This window comes from Leucoraja erinacea, chromosome 36 (genome assembly GCF_028641065.1).
Source record: "Leucoraja erinacea ecotype New England chromosome 36, Leri_hhj_1, whole genome shotgun sequence".
NCBI lineage: Eukaryota > Metazoa > Chordata > Chondrichthyes > Rajiformes > Rajidae > Leucoraja > Leucoraja erinaceus.
In genome coordinates, this window is record NC_073412.1 from 14,662,570 (window position 1) to 14,690,279 (window position 27,710).

The window sequence follows — 27,710 nt, forward strand, 5'->3', positions numbered from 1 at the left end:
TCTGGAGCCGGCGGGGGTTGAGGGGAGACCTGATTGAAGCGATGTGAGGCAGATATTGGGTAGATGGTCAGATACCACAGGGTGGAAACGTCCACCACTCGACGGCAGAACATTAAAATGAGAGGGAGAAACTTTAACAAAAGTTGTGTAGTGCAAGTTTTTTACACAGAGCGTGATGTGCTTGGAATGCACGGCCAGGGGCGGGGGTGACGGTAGGTGGGACAGTGGCGATGAAGAGGTTTAGGAGACAGGTACATGAATATGCAGGGAGCGGGAAGTTGAATCAGGTGAGACAGGTGATGTGCTTGGAATGCACGGCCAGGGGCGGGGGTGACGGTAGGTGGGACAGTGGCGATGAAGAGGTTTAGGAGACAGGTACATGAATATGCAGGGATGCGGGATATGAATCAGGTGCAGACACAGGAGATTAGTTAGCTTGGCATCGTGTTCGGTGCGGACATTGTGGGCTGAAGGGCCTGTTCCTGTGATACACTACTCCAAAATCTAGTTAGTACTGGGGACTTTCCCCACAGGAATTGTTTTTTTTATCAATGATAAGCTGACCAGCTGCTCGCCGACCACCTTGCCGCCACTGTGAGCACCCATGCAGCGAGACAACCCTGGGACAGACCACTGGCCACAAACATTGTCCATTCTGCTCAGGGGGTAGGTCTGGTCTGTCCCACACAGCCGGGGTCTCACCTGGACAGAGGTCATGGTCTGACCATTGATGCTCCTGAATACAGATCATGGTTTGACCCCTACAAACAGGAACATATGTCATAGGCTCCTGGACAGAGGTCACAGTACGGTGACCCATGGTGGCGATGGACAGTCATGGTTTGACCTCTGGGATCCATGGACAGGGGGTCACAGTCTGACCGCTGGTGCTCCTAAACAGAGGTCACTCTCCCCCAGTTACTATCTGACTCTGGGGCTTGGACACAGAGAGGTGAGACAGACCGCTGAGGTTCTTGGGCAGAGGCCACAGTCTGTCCTCTGAGGCCGAACACTGGGGACAATTTACAGAGCCAATTAGCCTGCCAACTCGCACGTCTTTAGGATGTGGGAGGAAACCGGAGCACCTGGAAAAACCCACACAGTCACAGGGAGAAACACCACTCCACCATGGTCAGAATCAAACCCTGGTCTCTGGCACTGTGAGGCAGCAGCTCTACCCGCTGCAACACCGTGCAGCCCTCCAACCTTTAGAATCGTAGACTCACAGAATATTACAGCGAGGAAACAGGCCCTTCGGCCCAACTTGCCCACACCAGCCAACATGTCCATCCACTTGCATTTGGCCCATAACCCTCTAAACCTGTCCTATCCATATAATTTTGATTAAGTTGTTGCAGACTCTCTAACATCCCCTCGGAAGGGGAGAGCAGCTGAGGCCTGAACTGGTGGAGCCACTGTCTGACAGCTCCAGTAATCTGGTTCAGCCCTGACCTCTGCTGCTGTCTGCGTGTGTGGAGTTTTCATGTTCACCCAGGTGCGTGGATTTCCCCGGGTGCTCTGGTTTTCCCCCCATGTCACAGGGGTGTGTGGATTTGTGGTCCCTATTATTCCCTCCCCCCTACCCCCGGGTGACCTGATGGGTGATCCAATTCATTTTAACAATATTTTATTGTCACATGTACCGAGGTGCAGTGAAATGCTTTGTTAAAATCATACAGCAGACCACACCTAGACCGTACACAAGCGTTGCCATGTATGTGGTGCTGACAAAAGTACAATAGATCGAAAACAGTCCTATGTTCCACAGACGTACGGGATTGTATGTTAATTTGGCTTTGGTAATTTTTTTTATTGTCCCCAGTATGTAGAGTAGTGCTAGTGTGCGGGGATCGCCGGTTGATGCAGTCTCGATGGGCCAAAGGGCCTGTATCTCTAAACCTAGCTAAAGGTAAAGAATGAACCAGAAATCTTTTTTTCATCTCACCTTTGCAGATGATGTGGCTTCACATTACAATGGAAAGCAATCCTCTGCCCCATGAAAAATACAGGAGTCATATACTCTGTGTCACAGCCAATGAAGGATAAAAACACATTTACCTCTCTGTCTGTGTCTGTGTCGCCACCCTCAGGGAACTATGTAGCACTACCCAAGCATACCTCTCTGTTCTACAAACCTCTTTGAGGCCCTATCATTTACCATGTAATTCCTATCCTAGTATAAATCACTAAGATACAACATATGCCACCTATCCAAGTTAAATTCCAGCTGCCATTCCGAACTGCTTGTCATGTTGATCCAGTTCTAGTATCCTGCTGTGACCTTAGATAATGTCTTCACCACTAATTGTCAGAACTGAACATGGGTTATTTTATCTGCAGTAATTACGGACAGTTTTGTGAAGCTAGAAGGTCCATTGACCATGGAGTGGGAAGAAGCATGTACAAGGATGTAAGGCATGGTTGTAAAGTGACATTTAATTTAAAAAAAAGGACGATGATATATCAGAGGATGGTGTGCACACATTCTGCACACGTTCTCTCCAGCGCAGCTCTTGGTCATGAGGTTGTAAAGAAACAGGCTCTTCTGACCTCCCTCCCTCCCACCCTACTCCATTTCCCTCCCTCCCCACTGCATCTCCTTCCCCCTCTCCCCATTCCATCTCCCACCCTCCCTCCCCCAATCCCTCTCTCCCCACCCCACATCTCTCCATCTCTCTTTCTCCCCACTCCAACACTCTGCCCACTCTATCTCTCTCTCCCCTCACCACTCCACCCCCTTCAATACCAACCCCACATCCAACCCATTGGTCCATGGACCTCCATGTCTTGGCAGTTCTGTTTGCCTGGATATTTCTTAAATCTTGTGCTAATATCTGCCTTTACGACTCTCACCACATTGATCTCCAGATTCCAACCATGTTCTGGCGGAAACAATCCTCCTCAGATCCCATCCAAACCCCTTACACATTCCCCTAAACATCTGGCCTCCTGGAGAAATGTTCCTTACTATCTACCTCTCTGGACCCCTTCATTTTGTATCTGATTTAGGACCGCCCTCAACTATGTTTAAGAAGGAACTGCGGATGCTGGAAAGTCTGAAGAAGGGTTTCGACCCGAAACGTTGCCTATTTCCTTCGCTCCATAGATGCTGCCCCACCCGCTGAGTTTCTCCAGCACTTTTGACTACCTTCAACTATGTCTGCTCCAAGAAAATCGAACCCATCCGTTCCCGCCTCCCTTCATAACCGAGATACTCCATTCCTGGCAACACATAGCTAAATCTCCTCTGCACCCTCTCCAATCTCATCCCTCCCATGATAATCAGCCATGATCATATTGAATGGCGGTGCATACTCCTGCACCTATTTTCTATGTTTCTATGTGGTGACCGGAATTAATACTCCTTGCCCCCCCCCCCCCCCCTCTCATTTGCCCCCATCTCTCCCCCAGCTCTCCCTCCTTCACGTACCCTCCTTTCTTCCCTCGCCCTTCTTCCCGCCCAACCTCCTTCCTTCACCTCCTCCCTTCTTCCCTCGCCCTCTCCTTCCTCTTCCCCCTCCCTTCCTCACCCTTGTCGCCCATCATTCCTTCCTCGCTCCCTCACTCTTTCCTTCCATCTCTCTCTCTCTCTTTCCTTCCCTCCCTCCCTCCTTCTAGCGGCCGGCAGAGGGTTAAACAGCGCAGGTTAGCGGCGGGTGACTTCCGGCGGGAGTGCCTGTGCAGCGGGGAGGCCGAGCCGGCAACCTGCTGAAGGTTGTCCCGCGGGCGGGTGGGTGGCGGTGCCGAGAGCAGGGGGTCGGGAGCAGGAGCAGGAGCGGGGCGAGCGGATGGCCAACACCATGCCGGTGGATGCGGTCAGGAGGAAGATCAGGAGCCTGCAGGACCAGGCAGATGTGGCGGAGGAGAAAGCTAACAGGCTGCAGCGGGACGTGGACGGCGAGCGGCAGAACCGGGAGCTGGTGAGCGCCGGCCGGCGGGGGGGGGGGCACGGGACTGGGGAAAGGAGCGGGGGTGCAGATGAGGTGGGGACAGGTGTGGCAATAGGTTGGGAAGGGAGTAGGGGATAGGAATGAGATGGGGAGGAGTGGGAGAGGAGGAAACTAGTGGGAGTGTGGGGGGAGATGGGGTAGGGAGGAGGGGAATGTATGGGAGGGGGGTAGGAGCATGAGGGTGGAGGTAGAGCTGGTGACCGCTCCTGCAGTGTGGCCGGGCCGCTGACTCAGTGCCGGACCTGCATCATGGAGCGGGCGAGCTGGGGAAATGCGGCCGTTGTCTCCAGGGCTAAACCCAGTACAGGTCGAGGCAGAGGCGCCCTCTGTAGATGCAACCTTGCGCCGCCAGAAATCATGGCCCCATTTAATTCCAACCTTCCCTGGTACTGTGCACCGTAACTTCTGAGGTTGGAACTCGCCTCTTGTTCCCGTGTGAAGCGTGTTTACACAGTCCGATGCCTTTAATTTGGTCACGGCGGTGTATTGTTTAATAACGCTAATGAGTTCATTCGGAGGTGAGACCCGTGTTTTGTGTATACTGGTACAATCAGTTGTGGCTGTAATCCCGGATTTGGGCCCATGCAGTGTATGGGGATTGTGAAGCCGTGCTGCCCTCCTGACAAAACAGCCTTTGATGTGCTCTTGCCATCTGGCACTCAGCGAGACTGGTTTGATTTGATCAACTGGCCTAAGCTGAAGCGAGTCTGAGCGGCCAGTGCAAAGGTGGGGCTTAATCAGTCCAGCCCTGGGCTGTTTGCTTCAAGATCGCCGATCAGCCCCACGATGGTTTATCTAGAACGTGAGGCTGTTTACATGCCAGGGCTATCAGGGCTTGCTTCACAGGGCAATATAAACCAATAGCGTTCAGCAGACAACCTGCAACTGTATTCGCCCATGTACCCCCTCTCTCCCTCCCTCCCTCTCTCCCTCCTTCTCTCCCTCCTTCTCTCCCTCCCTCTCTCCCTCCCTTACTACAAGATATCACGAATCAGTTTGGGTCCAACACCTATCCTGCATTGACTTAGAGTCCCCTCATGTATCTCCATCTCCCTCCCCCCCACCACCCACCAAAATATCACGAATCTGTTGATATTCCAGTACCTTTAATTAAGAGTCTACCTTCGATTTAAACCAACATCTGCAGTTCTTCCCTGCACCTTTAATTGCAGTGCTGCCTGCCCCGCTAAATTACTCCAACATTTTTTGTGCCTACGTTTAAATTAACGCCATTTATTCTCCATTTTGGGACAAGGAGTTTGTGTTTGTTTATATTGGAAGGCAATGGCCTTCATTTCAAACATAAAATGTCATGTAAAGATTGCACGGATTCCTTATTTGGAGTTCAGTGTGCAGCTTTGGCCCGTGTCCAAGACATGGGGAGTGGAATTGCCGCGTCCACGGCTGAGCTTGTGGCTGAGCTTCTGGCTGTGGGTGGGGGTAAGGTGGGTCCACAGCCGGGAGAGCTGGTCTCATTGAGGTAGGTGTAGGACTTGAGAGCTGTGAGGACCTGAGGTCAGGGTAGAACAGCCATGTGGGTGAGGCAGGTTGGAAGGGCCGAGTGGCATGCTCATTTTCCTATGTAGGAAGGAACTGTGGACGCTGGTTTAAACCGAATATATACACAAAATGTAACTCAACGGGACAGGCAGAATCTCTGGAGGAGGAATGGGTGACGGTTCGGGTCGAGGGTCTGAAGAAGGGTCTCGACCCGAAACGTCACCCATTCCTTCTCTCGAGTCCCGCTGAGTTACTGCAGCATTTTGTGTCTGTCTTCGTGCTTCTATCTTTCCTGTGTATTTGTGAGATTCCCCAACTTCTGCGAGGGCTTGTCAGTGTCGATGCCGCAGTGTGGAATCCAGAACAATGTGTTAATGCGGGCAACAAATGGCTACACAATTCTCCACCAGATGATTATCCTTCACTGAGCCAGTCGCCTAGAGCCGCGGGCTGCCTGCCTGCCACTACTGTGTGACGGCCCAGGCCGAGGGAGGGGAAGGGGCGGGGGTGTGTGTGTACCCGGGTTCAGGATGCAGCCTGACCTTGCTCCAAGGGCACTCGCTCACTTTAATCATTGGTGAATCTTTAAAAAAAAATTCAAGCGAATCCAAAGGCTAAATTGTTTCTTATCACAACACGATAGTGCTGTGGTTGATCCTGTCCTGTCCTGCCCCTCCCCCCTCTTGTCTCCCAGCTTACTCTCTCCACCGCCACTCCCCAAACAGTCTGAAGAAGGGTCCAAACCCGAAATCTGCCTATCTATCCCTTTTCCCCAGATACTGCCTGCCCAGCGGAGTTACTCCAGAACTCTCTGTGTCTGTGTCTGTGTCTGTGGAAGTTAACTGGTTGCCTGGTGAATGTTGAGGCTAGGTCTTCATGTCATCCACGTTCCCCCTGACGGAGGTGATTTAGTGACCCCCTGCTCTGGGGCCTATCCCATCTAACCCACTGCCCGACACATCTCCCTGTCATCTCTTCTCTCTAGATGTCCTTCTGCAGATTTCAGATTCAGATTCAGATTCAGATTCAACTTTAATTGTCAGTGTACAGTACAGAGACAACGAAATGCATTGATTTGACCTAAGCAGAATGTTACGAAGTTGTACGTGACTCCTTGCCCTTGTGTTCTGTGCCCCGGCTGAGGGTAGGTATCCCATCCCGCCTTGGCCACGTGACTACTTGCCCTTGTGAAATCTCTTCTCCTTGTGACGGGGTGGCAGGTACCTTGATCCTCCCTTCCCTTGAGCTGTTTCGTACAATCATTAATGTTTATAGCTCTTTCTCAAAATAAAGTCTATAGGTCACCAAAGTAAAATGATGGTTATCAGTTCGGCTTGAAGGATTAGCTTCCTGACAGCGCCCACTCTCTTTATCAATTTGGCAAGAGTTTAGGGGAAAGGGCAGACGCTTCATGACCAGAACTCTAATAACACACTCCTGCTTTGATAATGCAGCATTATCAAGGCTTAAGAATCCAGAGAGAAGGAAACTGAGAGTATTGTATAAATACGGAAGAATTAAACCATGCAGCCAGGAAACTGACCCTTCGGCCCATCTAGCCCTGTCGAACATGATATTGCTATCAATACAATGGCAGTTTTAGAAATACTCAGCCTGCAGTCTCTACGCTTCAAGCATTCATCCAAATACTTCAATGTTGTGAGGCACATTTCCCTCACCTATTCCAGATTTCAATCATCTTCTGGTGAAAAACACTTCTTCCCCCCCCCCCACCTGCAGTCTCCCACCCAGTGCCATAAACCTATTTGTTTAAAGACACCTCTACCTTTGCTGATAATGTTTTTCACTATCTGTCCCCCTCAGTATTTTGACCTGCCAATATTTTGTCTCCTCAATCTGCCCCCACCTCCCCTCGGCTTTCTCTGCTACAAAAGAAACAAGCTCTCCTCATAGCTGAAAGCCTCTGCCCCAGGTAACATCCTGGTGAACCTCCTCTACACACCCTCCAATACAATGGCATCCATCCTATAGTGTGGTGACCAGACCTGAGTGCCGGACTCCAACAGTGATCTAACTAATGGATGATTCGGTTGTACCATGTCATAGAAACATGGAACATAGGTGTAGGAGTAGGTTGTTCAGCCTTTCGATCCAGCACCGCCATTCAATATGACCATGGCTGATCATCCAAAATCAGTACCCCATTCTGGCTTTTTCCTCATATCCCTTGATTCCCTTAGCCCTAAGAGCAAAATCTAACTCTCTCTTGAATCCTCCCTGTACTGATGGGGGCACAAGAGACTATAGTTGGGACCCTTCATGGAGGACATGGATAGGTAACATTTCAGGTTGGGAACTTTCTTCAGTCTGAAGAAGGGTTCCAACCCGAAACATCACTCATCCATGTCCTCCAGTGATGCTGCTTGGCCCGCTGAGTTACTTCAGCACTCCCTCAACTTATGTTCTGTGCCCAGGCAAATGAAGGCTATTATCCCAACCACTCAGTTGAGGTCTCAGACCTGGAACGTTAGCTGTGTTTCTCCCTCCACGAACACTGCCTGACCTGCTGAGTGTTTGCAGCAGTTTTTGATTTCATTTCAGATTTCCGGCACCTGGAAATTATTTTAGATTTTCATCTATTTATGCCTCCCTAACCACTGTATCGACCAATGCTGTCACCCGCACTTGTGACAGCACCCAGCATCCCTCACTTCCTGCCTCTATTGCAGGATCCAGCTGTGCAGTGTATATATCCTGGCCATGTTCATCTGCTCAAAATGCATCATCTCACATTTCTCCATCTGTCTTGTAAAGCAAATGATCAATATTCTTCTGTTGCTTCCTCACTATCAATTTGGGTGGCAGGGTGACACAGCGGTACAGCTGCTGCCTTACGGGATCATTGACCATGTGGGTCAGAACTGAAAGCTGCCCACTCTGACCTCACTGGAAGTGTTTATTGGCTGTTCCGCAATTTGAAGGAATTAATAGTAATATGTTTAAGGAGCCAAAATTGGAACTGGAGATTTCAGGGAATTCTGGAGACAGTGAAATGCTGTCCTGCTGGGAGAGGTTGGAAAGAATGGCGTTGTTGTATTGAGGGGGAAGCAGGAAAAGACACAAATGAGGAAGGGCTGGAAGGTTTTGCATACGGGAGCAGGTGAATAAAAGGGAAGGTGTGTGTGTGTCATAAACTGCAGCAGTGACTGAGGATAAAACACCTTGCTTGTAAATCATATGTAAATAGATGAAAGGTTAGGAGCTTTGAAAGTCCCGAACTGCTTTGCAACTGGGACCAAAAAGGTGCAAAGTTGAATCATTTAAGAGTCAAGAGTGTTTTATTGTCGTATGTCGCAAACAGAACAATGAAATTCTTACTTGCAGCAGCACAACAGATAGTATTGCTGTACAAACATAGTGCTGTTGTACAAACTGTAACAGTGTTCACTTCACAGTACACATTCTGGTGAAGTGTTTCTGTGTAAAACAAGTCAAATGGCATCAGAAGGTCAGTGCCTCCATTTTGAAGAATTGGTACAATTGGGGGGGGGGGGGGGGGGGGGGGGGGGAGTAGGTAGGTTTAATTTTAGTTTAGTTTATTGTCACGTGTACCGAGGTACAGTGAAAAGCTTTTGTTGTGTGCTAATCAGTCAGCGCAAAGACAATACACGATTACAATCGAGCCATTCGCAGTGTACCTTGCAGTGCTTGGAGCGCAGTTTATCTTCCATGGAGCTCAGGGTTAGTTACTTTAGTTTTATCCCCACTCCTAGCTCCATGTGGAGGTGGGCCGGGTATTCATTCCAGGATGGGCAAGGGAATGACACAAGAATGTTTGTGGGTGGTCACATGCCTTGTGTGTGAGACACACCCTGTGTTGGTCCTGGGCTCTGACTGCTTGTTTCCCCCCAAGGCCGAGGCAGACGTGGCCTCTCTGAACAGGCGCATCCAGCTGGTTGAGGAGGAGCTGGACAGGGCCCAGGAGCGCCTGGCCACCGCCCTGCAGAAGCTGGAGGAGGCTGAGAAGGCCGCCGATGAGAGTGAAAGGTAAGATTTTGCTGAATAGGGGCACCTGCTGGCTCAGCCATCCGGTCCCGGGCTTTGTGTTTAATGCTGGGTTCAGAGAGTCATTGAGTCACATGCAGGCTCTTTGGCCCAACACGTCCATGCCAACCAAGGTGCCCCGTACACGCTCGGCCTATTGCAGGCGCTTGGCCCACATTCCTCGAAACCTTTCCAGCCAAGAACCTCCATTTGGTTATCGTAAAATGTTTTTATTGTACCTGCCTCAAGGACCTCCTCTATACACGCACCCACATTCCATACACCCAACACCCTCCGTGATAAGGTTGTCAACCAGACTTCCTGTGACAGTTTGTTTTGCCTCTATTTAGCGATACTTTTCAATTGACATAAAGGCATGAAAATTTGAATTTATGTTGGGCCCTTTGAGTCGCGGTTTGGCTCCTTCCAAGTTGTTGCTGTTTCTACACTAATGACTGACCTGTTGGCTATGTGGTAACGAGGGCTTGGTCCTCGACACTGTTCCAGATGCACAAGGCTCCTGTTTGGATTGCCAGTAGAGTTGGAAATCTGACACCAGCTCCCTGCCACTACAAGAGGGCATTGTTAAATTTCCCCTTTTTCATTTGCATTATCCAAATGAAAGGTGTGCAGTGTGTGGGAGACATACCGTGTTCTGTGCTGGGGCTGTAGCTGACTGCTCTCCACCCCACACCTTCCTATCCCTCCCCAATTCTGCCCTGTGGCTGCTTCTGTCAATCGCCCAGTCATCAGAAATTTACAACACAGGAGGAGGCCATTCGGCCCATTGCGTCCAGACCAGTTGAAACACAGCTCCCTAGGCTGATAGCACCATCCAGCACCATTTATAGTTCTCTAGGTCACAGCCCCTGATAGGGTCAGTGGTATAGTGGACAGGGAAGAAGGGCGTCGAAGTTGAATAGGAAAGGTTCAGTGGGTTCTGGGTCAAACACGGGGAAATGGGATTAGCTTAGATGAGCCCTTTCGTTGGCATGAACTAGCTGGGGGAAAGGGCCTGTTTCCGTGCGGTATTACTGACTCTATGGATCGAAATGAACATGGGGAATGACAGATGGAATTTAATTTCTACAAGTGCAATGTGGTGCACTTCAGTAATTTAAACAGGGCAGGTCACGCAGAGTAATTGCCAGCCCCCAGAGAGCGTTGTCGAACAGTGTCCAAGTGTACAGCTGCATAGTTCCTTGAAAGTGGTGACGCAGGGTGGTGAAAGGTGTTTGGCTTCATTGGTCAGGGTATTGAGTACAGCATGTGGGACATGAGGTTGTAACTGTATAAGTTGTTTATGAGACCACAGTTGTACTGTGTGCAGTCCTGGTTGCATAGCTATGGGAAGGATGTCATTAAGCTGGAAAGATTGCAGAAAGGATTCCCAAAGGAATGAAGGGCTTGAGTTAAAAGGAGAGGCTGAGGCATTTGTACTCTGGAGTGTAGAAGTCATGACCTTGTAGAGGTGTATGAAATCATGAGGGGCATGGTCGCAGTCTTTTCCAGATTAGCAGAGACTAGAATTACAGAACACAGATTGAAGGTGAGAGGGGAAAGATTTAAAAGGGAACTGGGGACAATTTGTTTGCACGGAGGACAGTGTGTTTATGGAACAAGATGCCAGTTGAAGCAGTCGAGGGGAGTATTGTTGCAGTCCTTAAGAATTTAGGCAATAGACAATAGGTGCAGGAGTAGGCCATTCGACCCTTCGAGCCAGCACCGCCATTTAATGTGATCATGGCTGATCATCCTCAATGAGTACCCCGTTCCTGCCTTCTCCCCATATCCCCTGACTCTGCTATTTTTAAGAGCCCTATCTAGCTCTCTCTTGAAAGCATCCAGAGAACCCGCCTCCACCGCCCTCTGAGGCAGAGAATTCCACAGGCTCACCACTCTCTATGAGAAAAAGTGTTTCCTCATCTCTGCTCTAAATGGCTTACTCCTTATTCTTAAACTGTGGCCCCTTGTTCTGGACTCCCCCAACACACCTCCAGCGTGTCCAAACCCATAACAATCTTATATGTTTCAATAAGATAGCCTCTCATCCTTCTAAACTCCATATTGTACTAGCCCAGCCGCTCAGTACTAGCCCAGCATATGACAGTCCCGCCATCCCGGGAATTAACCTTGTAAACCTGTGCTGCACTTCCTCAATAGCAAGAATGTCTTCCTCAAATTAGGGGACCAAAACTGCACACAATACTCTAGGTGTGGTCTCACTAGGGCTCTGTACAACTGCAGAAGGATCTCTTTACTCCTATATTTGACTCCTCTTGTAATAAAGGCCAACATGCCATTCACTTTCTTCACTGCCTGCTGTACCTGCATGCTTACTTTCATAGACTGACAAACAAGGATCCCCAGATCCCATTGTACTTCCACTTTTCCCAACTTGACGCTATTTAGATAGATCTGCCTTCCTGTTTTTACTACAAAAGTGGATAACCTCACATTTATCCGCATTAAACTTCATCTGCCATGCATCTGCCCACCCCGCAAGAGCATGTATGGAAAAGGTTTAGAGGGATAGGGGTAAACGCAGGCAAGTGGGAATGGTTCGGATAGTAATCTTGGTCAGCACGGACGGGTTGGGCTGAAGGGACTGTTTCCATACTGAATAACTCTCCGACCGTCTCTCCTCATGTCTGAAGTATTCAATCCCAGACAGCATCATCTTCTGCACATGAACAATGTACACACTATCACATTTTTCCTACAGTGTGTTGACCAGAACCTCCTGCAGTATTTCACCTTCGTCCTAACCAGTGTTACATTGAGTAGAAACAAGGAACTGCAGATGCTTGGTTACAAAAATTGACATAAAGTGCTGGAGTAACTCAGTGGGGCAGGCTGCATCTCTGGAGAATATAGATAGACAACCTTTGGGACACTTCTGAGTCACTTAAGCATTTTTGTGTCTATTTTTGTAATCCAGCATCTGCAGTTCTTTGTTGCAACAAGAGAAAAGCCATTGTTCCCTTATTTATAAATGGATAGAAATAATCCATATAAATAGATTGGGAGCTATAAATGGATAGGATAGGTTTGGAGGGATATGTGCCAAACGCAGGTAGGTGGGCCATGTTGATCGGCAAGGGGAAATTGGGCTAAAGGGCCTGCTTGGTTGCTGCGTGACTCTATAAAGAGGAGGTCGATCAGGCAGTATTTGGTAATATCGGTGGTCTGTGATTTTTGTTGAGGGGAGCCACGAATGTGAAGTTTGATGCTACCCAACTGGTGCTGACAAGACTTGTTGAGACCGATTGTCCAGGGGTGGGGACTGCTGACTTCTGACCCAGGATGGCACAGCTTGAATCTCTGGCATCAGGGTGAGGTGGCATTTGCACATCATTGCCCCCTAGGAACAAAATGAAAATGCTGGCGACTACAGTTGGTGGGATTCCTTCCCTTCCCAATCCCAACCTGACCAGTGTACGCCAACAGGAAGCTGTGCTCGGTTCACAGTGATGTTCATTGTCGTGTTTCTGCTCTTCCTTTCTATAGAGGGATGAAGGTCATTGAGAACAGGGCCCTGAAGGATGAGGAGAAGATGGAGCTGCAGGAGATCCAGCTCAAGGAGGCCAAGCACATTGCTGAGGAGGCTGACCGCAAATATGAGGAGGTGAGGCGTTTGTGTAACCCGAGGCTTGTGTGGATACTGAGGCTGGTGCTGGCTGAGAGGTAGGATGCCCAGTGGTATCACAGCTATGGACAATGTGTAATGTTGCACTGGGCAACAGGAGACTTTTGGACCAAATCTCACCCAACAGGGGTGGCACAATGGCACAGAGGGTAGAGCCACTGCCCCATGGTGCCAGAAACCCGGGGTTGATCCCGATTATGAGCGCTATCTGTGTGGAGTTTGTACATTCTCCCTGTGACCACATGGGTTTCCACCAGGTGTTCCAGTTTCCTCCCACATCCTAAACTGGTGCAGCAGTAGAGTTGCTGCCTTATTGTGCCAGTGACCCGGGTTCGATCCTGACTAGGGGTCCATCTGTACGGAGTTAGTACGTTCGCCCCGTGACCGTGTGGGTTTTCTCCAGGAGCTCCGGTTTCTTCCCACACTTGAAAGACAGGTTTGTATGTTAATTGGCTTGGCATAATTGTAAATTATCCTTAGTGTGTGTGTGTAGGATAGTGTCAGTTTGTGTGGTCACCGCGGACTCGATGGGCCGAAGGGCCTGTTTCCGCGCTGTATCTAAACCAAACTAAACTTGTGGGTTTGTAGGTTAATTGCCCCCAGTGTGTAGAGGGTGGATGTGAAAATGGCATACCATTGTGAATGGGTGATTGATTGGGCAGGAAGGCCTGTTTCCTTGCTGTATCTCAAAGCTAAACAAAAACTAGGTCATTGCGGTGTGTCTCAAACAGTGTTAATTCTCATGCTTCCCCATCAGGTCGCACGTAAACTGGTCATCATTGAGAGCGACTTGGAGAGGACTGAGGAGCGAGCTGAGCTGTCTGAATCGTATGTATACCGTCTCCTCTTGTGCAATGTCAGTGGCCGCCACTCATTAAATCCTGCTTGGACACAAAGTGCTAAAACATCCTGGAAAATTAAGTCTTTGAGTACAATGAGTGGAAATTGCAGCCTTCCCTTTGTTTCAGATGATGGATAAGAATAATTTTTCACATCTCTGGTCACCTTGTCGATCCAAAAAAACAAAATCAGTAGAAAACGTGACCTCATCCAGCAATGTGAACCAAGCTCTGTACTCAAAGATTTAAAGCACCAATGAAGCTTGTTCAGATGTTAAATGTCTTGGCCGTGTACTGTTTGGGGTTTTAACCTGTTATCTCTTCTTCACTGCATGTTTTCATTGCACACTGTTTGTGGCCATGTGCATTTCTCATGATATCTCATAGTCGTGCTCGCCGGGTGGACGAGGAGGTTAGAATAATGGACCAAACCTTGAAATCATTAGTGGCAGCAGAAAGCAAGGTACTGGAACTAATACTGTCTGCACTGGCTCACATTGCAATGTGCTCTGGTACAATGACACACACTCGGGTGGGGGGGGTTATTGCTTGTGTGAAATCGATGCTGCCTTTGTGCTCAGGAAGGATTTGCTGACTTGCTTCTCTCTGCTGCCTCTCCTACGCTCTGCAATCTGTTGGTACTGGGTTTCCAGTCTTGATGTGTTATTTCCTCCAGGGACCTTAAAGCAATTGCCGTTTTGAAAGAGAAATTGCTGGCCTATTTTCCAAAGCCATGAGGAATTCTTGTCGATATTCCCTATTTTCCTGGCCCAAAGGGAAGATGAGAAATGGGAGCAGGTGTCGACTAATTGGCCTCACGATCCTGCTCTCTCAATCAATGGCTGATCCAATCTTGGCCTCAACACTACTTTCCTGCTCTCTCCCCAAATTTCTCCACTCCCTCCTAGTTTAAATCTCCATCACCTGTGCCCAGAATATTTGATGACTGCCTCCACTGCTCTGTGGGGTAGAGAATTTCAAAGACTCGTGACCTAAGAAAATACACTCCTCATCTTGGCCTGCAGTGGGCATCCACTTGCAGATCCCACACCAGGAGTAAAATCTCTCGGCATCCATTCAGGCAGTCCCATGCTGAGCATGTTTCAATAAGATCACCCGACAGTTTTCTAACCTCCAGCTTGCTCAGCCTTTCTTCTCGAGTCAACTCCCCTTCTCCCAGGAATCAACTTCCTCTATTCCTGTACTGTGGAGTACACAAGTGTTTGTGGCAGTGCAGGTGTGATCTTGCCAATGTCCTGTAATGTAGCAATAATCAAGCATTCCTACACTCCATCTCTTGTAAACGTCCAACCTTCCATTGGTCTTCCCAGTGACAAGAAAGTAGTGATTGAGCCAAGTTTTATATTGGTCGACTTCTCGAGGCCCTGCTGCTTTAAGGCCACCTGTTGTGCTCAGTTAGAGCCATTTCATTAAATCTTTTTCTTTCTTTCTTTCACTTGTCCCTCTTCACCTCCCTTCCTGTTACTGCTTCCTTCTTCCCCCCCTGCATCTCCACCCTTCCTGTTTTTTTTTATTTTTGCTTTTCCTTCCCTTTTTCTATTCTGACTTGAAACAGTAAATCTGCTGAGCTTGAAGAAGAGTTGAAAACTGTGACCAACAACCTTAAGTCACTGGAGGCACAGGCTGAGAAGGTAGGCCATGGGATAAACGCTGCTGTAGTGTTACCCGTGTGAAGCATCCTAACTTACTGATGGGTTTAGTGCTGCACTGCGGCTCAGTTTGTGGAACTGCTGCATTACTGCTCCAACAACCTGGATTCCACCTCCGGTATAGTTTATGTGATGTTCATAAGTGATAGGAGCAGAGTGAGGCCATTCGGCCCATCAAGTGAACTCCACCATTCAATCATGACTGATATATCTTACCCTCTCAACCCCATTATCGTGCCTTCTCTCTATAACCCCTGACACCCGTACAAACCAAGAATATCGACCTTTGCCTTAAAAATATCAATTGACTTGGCCTTGTGTGACAATGAATTCCACAGGTTCATCACCCTTTGACCAAATAAATTCCACCATATCTCCTACCTAAAGGAACGTCCTTTCATTCTGAGGTCCGAGACCACCAGTGGAAATATCCTCTCCACATCCATGCTATCCAAGCCTTTCACTATTGACGTTCTCCCTATGACCTTGTGTGTTTCCACCGGGAGCTCCGGTTTCCTCCCACATCCCAAAGATGTGCAGGTTTGTAGGTTAATTGACCAGTGTAGGGAGGGAGTGGATGGGAAATTGGGATAACATAGAATTAGGTGATCGATGGTCAGTGTGGACTTGGTGGGTCGAAAGGCCTGTTTCCATGCTATAATCACAAAAGTAAAGTAAATTGTGCAGGTGAATGGTGGGCGTAAGATAGTTGATGGGAATGTGGGGAGAATAAAATGGGATTTGTATTGATGGGAGTTCAATGGTTGAGGCAATCTCGAACATAAGTGCCCGTTTCCCTGACTCTCATCTCTCTTGACTCTGGCTAGCACTGTTGTAATTTTGAATACTTGTATTCTGATGTAGTCTGATTATTTCTGGCAGCTTTTGGTTCGGGTATTTTGTCACTCGGAATGGAGAAAGGAACTTGCAGGACAGTTCTGACCGATAGTCTTCTCATTGAGGAAGATAACTCTTGAATAGCATGTCTTCAAAGTAAACATGTTAAGATGCTACATAGTCGAGAAAACAATTGTAAATTGTAATTTAGATTCCCTAGCTACCCGCACTGGAATTGCTCTCCATTTGTTTTTGGGGGTTGGTGGGCTGGTGAGACAGTGAGTCTGATATTTGTGGCCCAGGATTCGTCGCTGATGCATTGTTTCTTGGTCCTCTCTTTGTGCAGTACTCACAAAAGGAAGACAAGTATGAAGAGGAAATCAAAGTCTTGACTGACAAACTGAAAGAGGTAAGTGGAGCTTGCTGTTGGAATTGGATCTGGCTGTGGTTCTCTGGCTGGGCAGTCCTAACATGTGCACTCTTGGTGATTTCAGGCTGAAACCCGTGCTGAGTTTGCAGAAAGGTCTGTGGCCAAGTTGGAAAAATCCATTGATGACTTGGAAGGTATGGCTGTTACATGTTAAAGTCTCACTGTAATGTTCAAGTCTGCCTGTATCTGTGGGGCGCGGCTGTTATTTCTTGTAGACTTTCTGACTAGCCTGTTGAGGTGTGACTGTAAGTTGTGGAGGGGGCTGGGCTTGGCTGGGCTAAGCGCAGCCGCACTGTTGTGAGTTTAGTGAGGGGAAACATTGGGGGCAGGAGTGCATTTGACCCATCAGGCTCATCTGCTGCTCCCTTCTGTGAGCACCGTCCTGTGGTTCAGGGTGGAGGTTGGTTAAAATGACCCGCTTTACCTCTGTTAGATTTCCGGTAAGGTGCTGTGGTAGGTGACGGGCGCATGGGTGACGGGATGGCGAGGGTGGCACTGTGGCTGCTGCAACCTTTAGGGGTGAAGTTTACGGGGTTGTTATCTCAGTTGGGTTTGGTACAGATCAATAGTTTGCTGGGTGAGGATTCTCAAAGGAGTTTGGAGTGTTTTCTAACTGGCTATTTAGGTGGAAGGTATTTGTAAGGGTTTGAGTGTGAGGTGTGAGTGTTCGGATGAGATTGGAGGGTTTTGGGGGGGGGGGGGTGTTATTGGAGTTTGGAGGGGCTTGTTGGGCGTATGTAGTTTTGGGTTAGAAGACTTGTCAGACGGGGTGGGGGAGGGAGCGTAGTGAGTGGGGGCTTTGATTGGGAGTTTGGGTCGGGTTTGGGGCTTCTTTGTGACTACTTGGAGAGTGGTTTGAGTCGGGGGTGTTTGCTAGTGGGGAGGTCTAGTGTGTTTGACTCATGTTTGCTGGGTGTTTGGGTGAGTCAGTGTCAGGGGTTTTCTGAGGAGGGTGTTTAAGTTGGGAGTCGGTGGTGGTTTAGATCTGGGTTGGTGTATGTTGTCAGTGTCTGTGTGTGTTTGTGCTGGGGTTGGAGTATGTTTGGGCCGGGATTGGGAATGTTGGATCAGGGGATTTGCTGGGAAGGGTGTTGAGGTCGGGATCGGCCATTTTTGTTGTTCAGAACAGACAGCTGGGAATAGTTTGCTCTCCGCATGGATTTGATTCTTATTCAGTCTAGCCATTGTTGTTCTGTGTCTCGACGGGTCCTGGGTGGTCTTTGTGTTGTTGGGTGCCGTTTGTCTTGTGAACAATATGTAGAACTCATCAGTTTGACCAGGGGACAGTAGCTTTCTTTCTCGGGGCAGTAAGGTGCCTGTCTGTTCATCACTATTTTAATTTGTTCCCGTTTTGTTTTTCCCTTGCATTCGCTGTTCACCGACTCCTCCTCTCTTTCCTGCTGTCCTTTCCGCACTGGCGCTGGGACCTGTCTTCACCCTATCCATTCATCACATCGCATTCTGCTTGCCTCTGCCTGGTCTGCCTCTGCAGATGAGCTCTATGCTCAGAAGCTGAAGTACAAGGCGATCAGTGAGGAACTGGACCATGCTCTCAACGACATGACATCAATGTAAATCTTTCTCTCTGCTTGTTTCCACCTATACTCCACATCACCATCATACTTGTGCATAACATCTAATAAACTCCCATAGAACTCACTGCACTTCTTTGTGTCTCCCTAAAACTGATTTGTAACTCTCTTCATTCTGTCTCTTAACATTAGTTAACTTGCAGTGCACTAACTTTATGATTCAGGAACTGATTTATCTTGACACTCTTTCCAGGAAAATAATTGTCTTAAAAGTGGAAGTACAATCGTTCCTCCCGCATAATGGTACCTGTGTATAGCGGGATTTCAGTATTGAACATCAGTGTGCTGTATTTAAATCTATGGTTCCGTTTTTCTAACCAAACTTAATTCTGAAGTTCATTTGCTTTGTTTAATTAAAAATTGGATTTTTTCCCCACCCAAAGCAAATACTTAGAATTTACTATAAACAGGAATGCAAATTGCATTCCTGCATGTTTGGTCGGCTCTACAAAGTTGTGTGTACATTGCTGGATTAACCTTCTGTTTAATAGCCAAGATTCATTTGCTTTGCAAGTGATATACTATCTCTCCCCAAGCAAATGTATCCCACACAGAATTAACCATGCCTTGGTTGTGGGCATCCTGTGTAGTCTGAGTCTGGTCACATTCACTCACGTGTGTGTGTGTGTGTGTGTGGATATCCGTGCAACTCTGATAACTTTCATTGAGTTCCATTATGTTGTACTAATCAATAAATTATTAGAAAACTCCTCCTACCATTGACCACATCTCCATCTTTTGCGTGTCTTTAACTTGGCGTTCTTTCGGGTATTAAATGCACCTCTCTTGCACTAACACAACACTGGAGACCAACCAGAGATGCTACTTTTCCCAGATTTGGGCGCACAGCCTGAAGTTGAGGCCGGAACTAGACTTGTTTTAGTTCCTGCACACTTGACTTTGAGACCTTTGCAAAGCCTCTGGCCATTCACGTGGCGTCAACGTTGGCCATCTGCAAATTAATCGAGTGTCTGGCTGGTTTGATTCCAGTTGGAAACTAAAAGCAAAATTGCAGATGCTGGAAATCTGAAATTAAAACAGAAAATACTGGAAACAGTCGGCAAGTCAGGCAGAATCTATTGAAAGTGAAACAGTTAACGTTTCAAATCCAAGACCCTTGGTCAGATTTTTATCAGTTCTGACAAAGGATCTTAAACCTGAAAACATCACATCTGTTCCTCTGAAGGGTGTGAAGAGCCTGCAGAAGGGTGCCCACCCGAAACGTCACCTACCCGTGTTCTCCAGAGATGCGGCCTGACCTATTGAGTTCTCCAGCACTTTGTTTCAGTTTGTGTAAACCAGCATCTGCAGTTCCTTGCTACTATGTGTTCCACTGTCCTATGGTGCAGCCTGACCTGCCGAGTGTTTCCAGTATCTTCTGTTTTTAGTTCCAGTTGGGATGAGCAGTGATAAAGGAGTATTAGTATTTAGCATGTGATGCCAGTGCATAGGCCTAACACCTGGTCCCAGCACAGCAAGATATGGCAGTGAACTGTCTACATTGGGTCATTTTGTAAGAAGACTATTATAAAAGCCCCATCAGCTCATCTGCTTGTCCTGCACCTGAGAGGACATAGCACGTCATTTGGTACAAAGCTGGCCATCTTTGGAATCTGTATGGTTAGTCCTTTATCCATGTTCATAAGGTCAAGAAGCAGGTCTATTCTGCCATTCAATCATAGGTGATCTATTTTTCCCTCTTAACACCATTCTCCTGCTTCTTCCCCATAGCCCCTGACCCTTTACACCCTGACACCCACTCCTTGCTCTGTCCATGCCTCAAACCACTATATCACTCTCTCCACATCACCGTCTATATCTCTCAGTTCCCTTATCCCGAGCCAGACTGAAGAAGGATCTCGACCCGAAACGCACCCATTCCTTCTCTCCAGAGATGCTGCCTGTCCCGTTGATTTACTCCAGATTTTTTGTGTCTATCAAAACATAGAATTGTGTAGCATGGAAACGGGCCATTTGGCAATTATCAGAAACCTTTGTGATCCTTTTGGCAGCAGCCCAAGTAAGAGCCTTTCTGAACCCTTTAAAATGTCCCCTTTATTCCAGTCCAAGGACCCCAGTCTCCATGTAAGCACTCCTGTGCCCATACTGAAGTAATATTCGAACAAGGAGAATAGGAGACCATGGGTCAATTATTTATGTGTTAGTTGCTCCTCTGTTCTCATCCTCAGTCACTTTCTAAACTTGCCCATGCAAGTTGTAGGATGTAGTGTGCAGATGGTACATTGTGGGTTGGTCAACATCCATGCAAGATAGTGTTCTAGCTCACTACTTTAGCCGTTCATGACATTATTTGAAGTTCCATGGTGGACTCTATCTACTAATCTATTCCAAACCAGTAATCGGAAAGTACACATTGTAAATGCGATTGGTCACACATGTTAACCCGTGTGGCAAATTGAAATCTGACTCCACCACTTGATGGCCTGCTTCAGCTTCAGTGGGAGGTTGGGCTGTGGGTGAGGTGGCGTTGTCCGGTACTGGACATTGTGGAGGGCGGGAACGTACTGTGGAAATGAGGACAATGTTGGATCAGATTCCTTGATCCTACAGCTTGGTATGGTCTGTTTTGGTCTTGGCTCCTTTTAACATCCTTGACCTTCCAGTTGGGTCACATTGAGTTGGAGCTGTTCCAACTGACAGCAGTTAAAGCAGGACAGCTTGATATGCATTGATCCATCCTGTGCAACCTGGCATGCGACTAATTAGCTTCTGTCTGACTGCTCCCTCCTTGTTGTGTTACCATACTGACGAGTAACCCTGCACTAAAACTGAGATGGCGACATAGCCAACGTTTTTCCATTGATTTTCTTGAATCTTTTTGTTTTGCTTTCACCTGTTTCATTTATTTCTGTTCTGTACCTTCTCTTGTGCAGATAAACTGCTTCTCTGCAATGCCAAAGATTTCTCCAACCAGCTGGCTTTAGTAATTTCTGATTCGACGCGAGTATTTAAATGGGCCGAACTGTTGCCCCACCCACTGTGCTGCTTCCTGCTTTTGGTAACATTCGCAATGCTCTTTGTACAGTGCTACTCCTCCCAGCTTCACTGTAAAATAAATACTTTCTAGATCAACTGTATCCTTTTGCAATTTCTTCAACTTATTTTCAAGCAGCAACTTTGAAAACTGAAGCAGAGGTCACAACTAGCATGGAAACAAATGGTTTTAATTTTGCTTTTCTCTCCTTGTGCTGGTACAGTGAGATGAGACTTCAACTTGTAATTGGTGAAACGTAAGATTCACTGTTGATCCTTGCAAACATTTTGTATGATTTACTCCAAATTGTGTACAATTGGAAGTGTATTCCCTGGTTTGTGTAGAGGAATGGTAGGGCACTGCGAATAATGAGCTGGAAAAAGTGGCATAACTACAGCAAACTGCTCAAATCCAAACCAAGGCACAGCTACATGAAGGAAATCTATAAACATCTCTCAATATCTGTGGAAACGTCTGAAATCTATTAGTTCTTCCTGGAAGTAGTCATTGAACTAAATGTTTATTTCTTTACGAGAATAAGAAACTGATTCTTTCTCAGAAAACTATCAGTTTGTCTGAAATGATAAACATTGTTTGTGAGCTCTGTGCCATTGACATACAGCACAAGAACATTGCATGAGTTGTAGTTTCCACTCCAGTTTAGTTTAGAGGTGCAGTGAAGAAACAGGCCCTTTAGCCCACCGACTCCAGGGCAACCAGCTATCCCGCACACTAACACTATCCTACATGCACTAGGGACAATTTTGCAATTATATGAAGCCAATTAGCCAACAAACCTGTAGGGTTTGGAGAGTGGGAGGAAACTGAAGCACCTGGAGAAAACCCACGCAGTTCACGGGGAGGACGTACAAACTCCGTACAGAGAGAACCCGTAGTCAGGATCGAACCCAGGTCTCTGGCGCTGTAAGGCAGCAAATCTTCTGCTGTGCAAGCTTGCCGCCCTAGTTGAAAGTTCAGCAGCGTAATTCTCCAACAAAACTCTAGCCCTTGGAGTGCAGGAGGATGAGAGTCTCTTGCCAAGAGTAGGTGAATAGAGAACCATAGGTTTAAGATGAAGGGGAAAAGATTTAATAGGATTCTGAGGCATAGCTTTTTGCACACAAAGGATGTTGGGTGTATGGAACGAGCTGCCAGCGGAGACAGTTTTCTGGGACTATCCCAACATTTAAGAAACGGACAGGTACATGGATAGGACAGGTTTAGAGGGAGGTGGACCAAACGCGAGCAGGTGGGACTCGTGTAGCTGGGACATGTTGGCCAGTGTGGGCAAGTTTCCACACTGTATCAGTCCATGACTCTTAAGATTGATGGTCTGATCTGCAGGCCAGGGAATTGGCAATTTTATCCCAAGAAGTTTGATGTGTCACAGGCTAGGGATGGTGGAGCAAGTGGCAGCATATTAACTGTGGAGGAACTGAGCACCACTGATTCATGGCATGGGGCAGCTTACTCTTCCAAGGAATTGTTACGTTAACTGGTACAACATTGACGAGTTTCAGAGTATGGGTCTCAATCTTTGGATCTCTCGATCTAAAAGGGCTGTTGAAGCATGTGCTGAATTTATCAAGGATGATTTGGAGTTATACAGGAAAATGTTGCTGAGGTGGTCCTGATTGAACCATAGAAACATAGAAAATAGGAGCAGGAGGAGGCCATTTGGCCCTTCGAGCCTGCACTGCCATTCATTGTGATCATGGCTGATCATCCACAATCAGTAACCCGTGACTGCCTTCTCCCCATATCCCCTAATTCTGCTAGCACCTAGGGCTCTATCTAACTCTCTTTTAAATGCATCCAGTGAATTGGCCTCCACTGCCCTTTGTGTCAGAGAATTCCATTTCACAACTCTTTGGGTGAAAAAGTATTTTCTAATTTCAATTTCAAATCAAAATGGCCTCCCCTTTATTTTTAGACTGTGGCCCCTGGTTCTGGATTCCCCCAACACTGGGAACATTTTTCCTGCATCTAGCTTGTCCAGCCCTTTTATAATTTTATACGTTTCTATAAGATAACCTATCATTCTAAATTTCAGTGAATACAAGCCCAGTCTTTCCAATCGTTCCTCATATGACAGTCCAGCTATCCCAGGGATTAACTTTATGAGCCTATGCTGCACTGCCTCAATAGCATGGATGTCCTTCCTCAAATTAGGGGACCAAAATTGCACACAATACTCCAGATGTGGTCTCATCAGGGCCCTGTACAACTGCAGAAGGACCTCTTTACTCCTGTACTCAAATCCTCTTGTTATGAAGGCCAACATGTCATTAGCTTTCTTCACTGCCTGCTGTACCTGCATGTTTACTTTCAGCAAAAGTAAACCAAATGCCCGCTTACTTCTGTTATTGGACCATGTCCAAGAACCTTGAAGGTAGCAGGGCAGGGTGACAGCAGCCTGGAACCTGGTATGTGAGCGGAGTTCTTGGGCACAGACGTGTACTGTACAAGAACCAGTGTTGAAGGGTGTGTCTGTACCAGTGTGGTAGTGGGGAGGGGGTGCTGTTCAACTGGCATCAATGTGATGGGTTCAGTGCACACCTCCTCCATAGTAGATCAACAATTTACCCGCATCAAAACTGTTTGCTGAAGATTATTCCAAATCTTTTCCACTACCTGCACTTGGAAGTGTTCCAAAACGTCTAAATAATTGTTAAAATTTAGTCAATACAGCACAAATATAATTAACCCTTGGCTATCACCAACTGCATTCCCTCCAATCCCAGTCTATTCATTCATCATTCATTTGGGTGGCGCAGCTGGCACAGCCGTTGCCTCGTGGGATCAGCAACGCGGGCTTGATCCTGGCCTCTCGTGCTGTCTGTGCAGTTTGCACGTTCTCCCTGTGGCCGTGCGCATTTCCTGCAGGTGCTCCGGCTTCCTCCCACATCCTATAGACGTGCGGGTTTGTAGGTTAATTGCCCCTGGTGTGTAGGGAACAGGAAAGTGGGATAACATAGAACTAGTGTGAAGAGATGATCGATGGTTGGCATGGACTCTGGGCTAAAGGGCCTGTTTCCTTGCTGTATCTCTGAACTATCTGCTGAAGGTTTGACGGTTGGAACGGGTCCAGTGTCCCAGGTGCAAACTCACCAGGATATTGAGGAGCTGCAGTGTGATTTGCAGCCTTTGGATTTCAGCCACTTTGAACATTCCCCAGCCTTGGTCGTTCACGGTCACAGACTCCTTGCAAATTCCTCTGGTGATCCAAGTCCATTGGCATCTTCAGAGACTCCATGTTCAGGTACAGTTTGAGAGGTGCAATGGATACTTGTATTTTGTGGAGTGAGTAAGGGAAACGTGAACTAATTTCCGAATGCTAAAGGAAGGCTGTGGGACTCCATGGGTGCAGGCAGAACAGTTTGTCTGTTAATAATTGAAACAAAACACTGAATCTATGGAATGAAGCAGAACTTGTTTAACAGTGTGGCAGGTTGGTTGCAAATGTGGGGTTGAAGCTATTTAACACTATATGTGTAGAGAACATGAACACACTCCAGCTTCATCACCAGCCTGTCCTCTTCCCACTGCTGATTCAGTGTGACATCCACATCCTATTTTCCAGATAACATGATGCCATTGTCTGTTTAAATAGTGTAGAATTGTTTTCTTTGTACAATCCAGACCTAGACCCAGTGCTCCACCCCACTGCAAATGTTGCTTTGTCTGCTTCGGCTGTGGTCTATAAATTTTGATTTCTGAATAAAGCTGGACTGTGCATCACTTAATGTCGCATCAAGTCTACACTCATTCCTTGTCTCCTACTGAGTCTTTCTCTGGTTGACCAAGGCATCTAAGCGTGACTTCACTAGGCTGTATCTTTTTCAGATTTGTACAAACCGTTACAGTCATTTTTAATGTTCACGACATCTTCACGGGGCTCGAGTATTTTTCTGCATTTCTCCTGTACACAGTGCAGACGTCTTTGCATCAAACATCTCTGCTAATCACCTGCTGTTTCCTTCTCCTTCCTAACTACCATCAGTTCTGTTAGACTTGCTTCTCACAGTTCGCTATGATTTCATTAGTTTGGCCCAATCCTCAGCTTAGTTTGATGTGGAGGCAAAAGGAACTGCAGACACTGGAGTCTTGAGTAAAGCACAAAGTGCTGGAGTAACTCAGTGGGTCAGGCAGCATCTCTGGAAGACATAGGTAGGTGGTGTTTTGGGTTGGGATCTTTCTTCAGACTGATTGTAGTAGGGGGTGAAAGTTGGGAAAATGTTGGAAGAGGGAGGGATGAAGCTTGGCAAGTGATTGGCCGATGAGTTAACACAGGCGAGAGATGTAAAGGATACAAAAGGATGTCAGGAGAGGTAAAAAGAGGAGTGAAGTGTAAGGCCAGATGGAGGAATTAAGGTGGAAGGGGCTGGGAAGAGGAGAAAGGGGGACGGGTTGGTGGGAGAAATGGATGCGCATTGAGGTGAGAGGTCTCAGAAAGGAGAAATTGAAAGGTGGAGAGTGTGCTGTTCGTAAGCTATCCACTTTAGTTGAGTTGAGTTGTAAGCTATCCACTTGAGTGTGAATTCTTGAGCTGGTTGGAGCTTCATGGTGCTTTCCTGCAACAGTCATCACGGAGTGCATCAGCACAATGGTTGCCGCATTGCTGTCCTTGCTCTGACTCCAGTCAGAAGATTGATGCATTGCACATGTTCACCCGATTCATCTACTGGGCTGAGTACAGCACTGGTATTATCTTTGACTAATATCATTAAAGCGTGCATGAGTCATTTCCAGTATCGATATCTGCATTAACCTTCCTCCTTGTTGCCTATTCATTTATCTTATCCTCTGTTACTGTTAGTCACTGGAAGGATGCAATGTACCTTGTTGAATTGGCTGGTAAACCTAATATCAATAGTCAGATCCCCTTGTGCTGTTACAATGTCACACTATTTCAGATGCTGTGAAAACTGCTGGATTGATGAATATAGCCGAGAATCAGGCCCTCTGGTCGAGTATGTCCATGCTAGGAACGCATCAATATGTATAGTATAGATATAGAGTGTGGAAACAGGCCCTTCGGCCCACCGAGTCCATGCCAATCAGCGATCCCCGCACATTAACATTACTGTTCACACACAAGGGACAATTTACATATCCAGAAAGCCATTAACCTACAAACCTGTATGTCTTAGAATAAACAGTCTTAGAATAAAGAGGAAGCCAATTAAGACTGAGGTGAGAAAAAACGAGTTAGATAGAGCTCCAGCGGCTAGTGGAGTCAAGGGATACGGGGAGAAGGCAGGCACAGGTTATTGATTGGGAACGATCAGCCATGATCACAATGAATGGCGGTGCTGGCTCGAAGGGCCGAATGGCCTCCTCCTGCACCTTTTTTCTATGTTTCTATGTTTCTTTGGAGTGTGGGAGGAAATTGAAGATCTTGGAGAAAACCCACGCGGTCATGGGGAGAACGTACAAATTGTACAGACAGCACCCGTAGTCGGGTTCGAACCTGGGTCTCAGGAGCTGAAAGCGCTGTAAGGCAGCAACCCTTCCACTGCGCATTGTGCCGCCCTTTCTCTACGTATCCCATTCGGCAGCACTTGATCCATACACTTTTATGGTTTGGCAATTCAGTGCTCGTCTAGTTACTTAAGTGTCATCAGTGCCCCTACCTCGACCAACCCCCTTGGCCAGTGACTTCCAGATCCCAACCACCCTCTGGAAGGAAATATTCATACACTGGTCCCATTTAAACCACTTATCCCTTAAATTTGTGCCCTCTAGCTTTAGATATTGCTCTACCATGGGGAAATATTTCCTACCATCTTCCCTATAGTGCCCCTCCTAATTTTCCATACCGGATGGGGGGGAGGAGGGTCAGACCCCCCCCCCCCCCCCCTCGCTCACACATGCACAACTTGCCATATTTTGGCACCAACCGTATTTTAATTTCTGAAAAGCTGAGCAGGCTTATGCTGGCGGTCATAGACAGAGCAATAATGGCTTTCACTAAACTCACCACAACCCAACTGTCTAACTGGCAATAAGATCTTTTGAAATGGAACGTGCATTGGACTAAGGGAAGTGCTGCAGCCAGTTTGATCACAACATGGTCCCCCAAATGTTGAGACAATGTCCACACCATCATTTGATGTGATGTTGATTAAAGGCTAGCTACCATTGGGGAATCTTTCATATCTGCTTGAGAAGAGAGATGATGAGATAGGCACACAATACTGGAGTAAATTAGTATACAATGTATATTACATGAAATTCAGG

General features: G+C 47.4%; 1 protein-coding gene across 21 annotated transcripts in view; it reads left to right on the top strand.

Moving 5' to 3' along the window:
- tpm1 (tropomyosin 1 (alpha)) overlaps positions 1-27,710 on the top strand; it is a 42,581-nt gene that overhangs the window by 2,210 nt on the left and 12,661 nt on the right. For 5 of the 21 annotated variants that reach the window (XM_055662759.1, XM_055662754.1, XM_055662769.1 and 2 more), the window contains 6 exons: positions 9,325-9,458; positions 12,966-13,083; positions 13,862-13,932; positions 15,520-15,595; positions 16,797-16,859; positions 16,945-17,014. In XM_055662759.1, coding sequence (XP_055518734.1) covers positions 9,325-9,458; positions 12,966-13,083; positions 13,862-13,932; positions 15,520-15,595; positions 16,797-16,859; positions 16,945-17,014 — 532 coding nt within the window. Of the gene's footprint in view, positions 1-3,678; positions 3,921-9,324; positions 9,459-12,965; positions 13,084-13,861; positions 13,933-14,330; positions 14,407-15,519; positions 15,596-16,796; positions 16,860-16,944; positions 17,015-18,372; positions 19,189-21,366; positions 21,566-27,710 lie in introns of those variants that run through there. The other 16 variants (XM_055662761.1, XM_055662757.1, XM_055662760.1 and 13 more) reach the window with 8 other exon arrangements.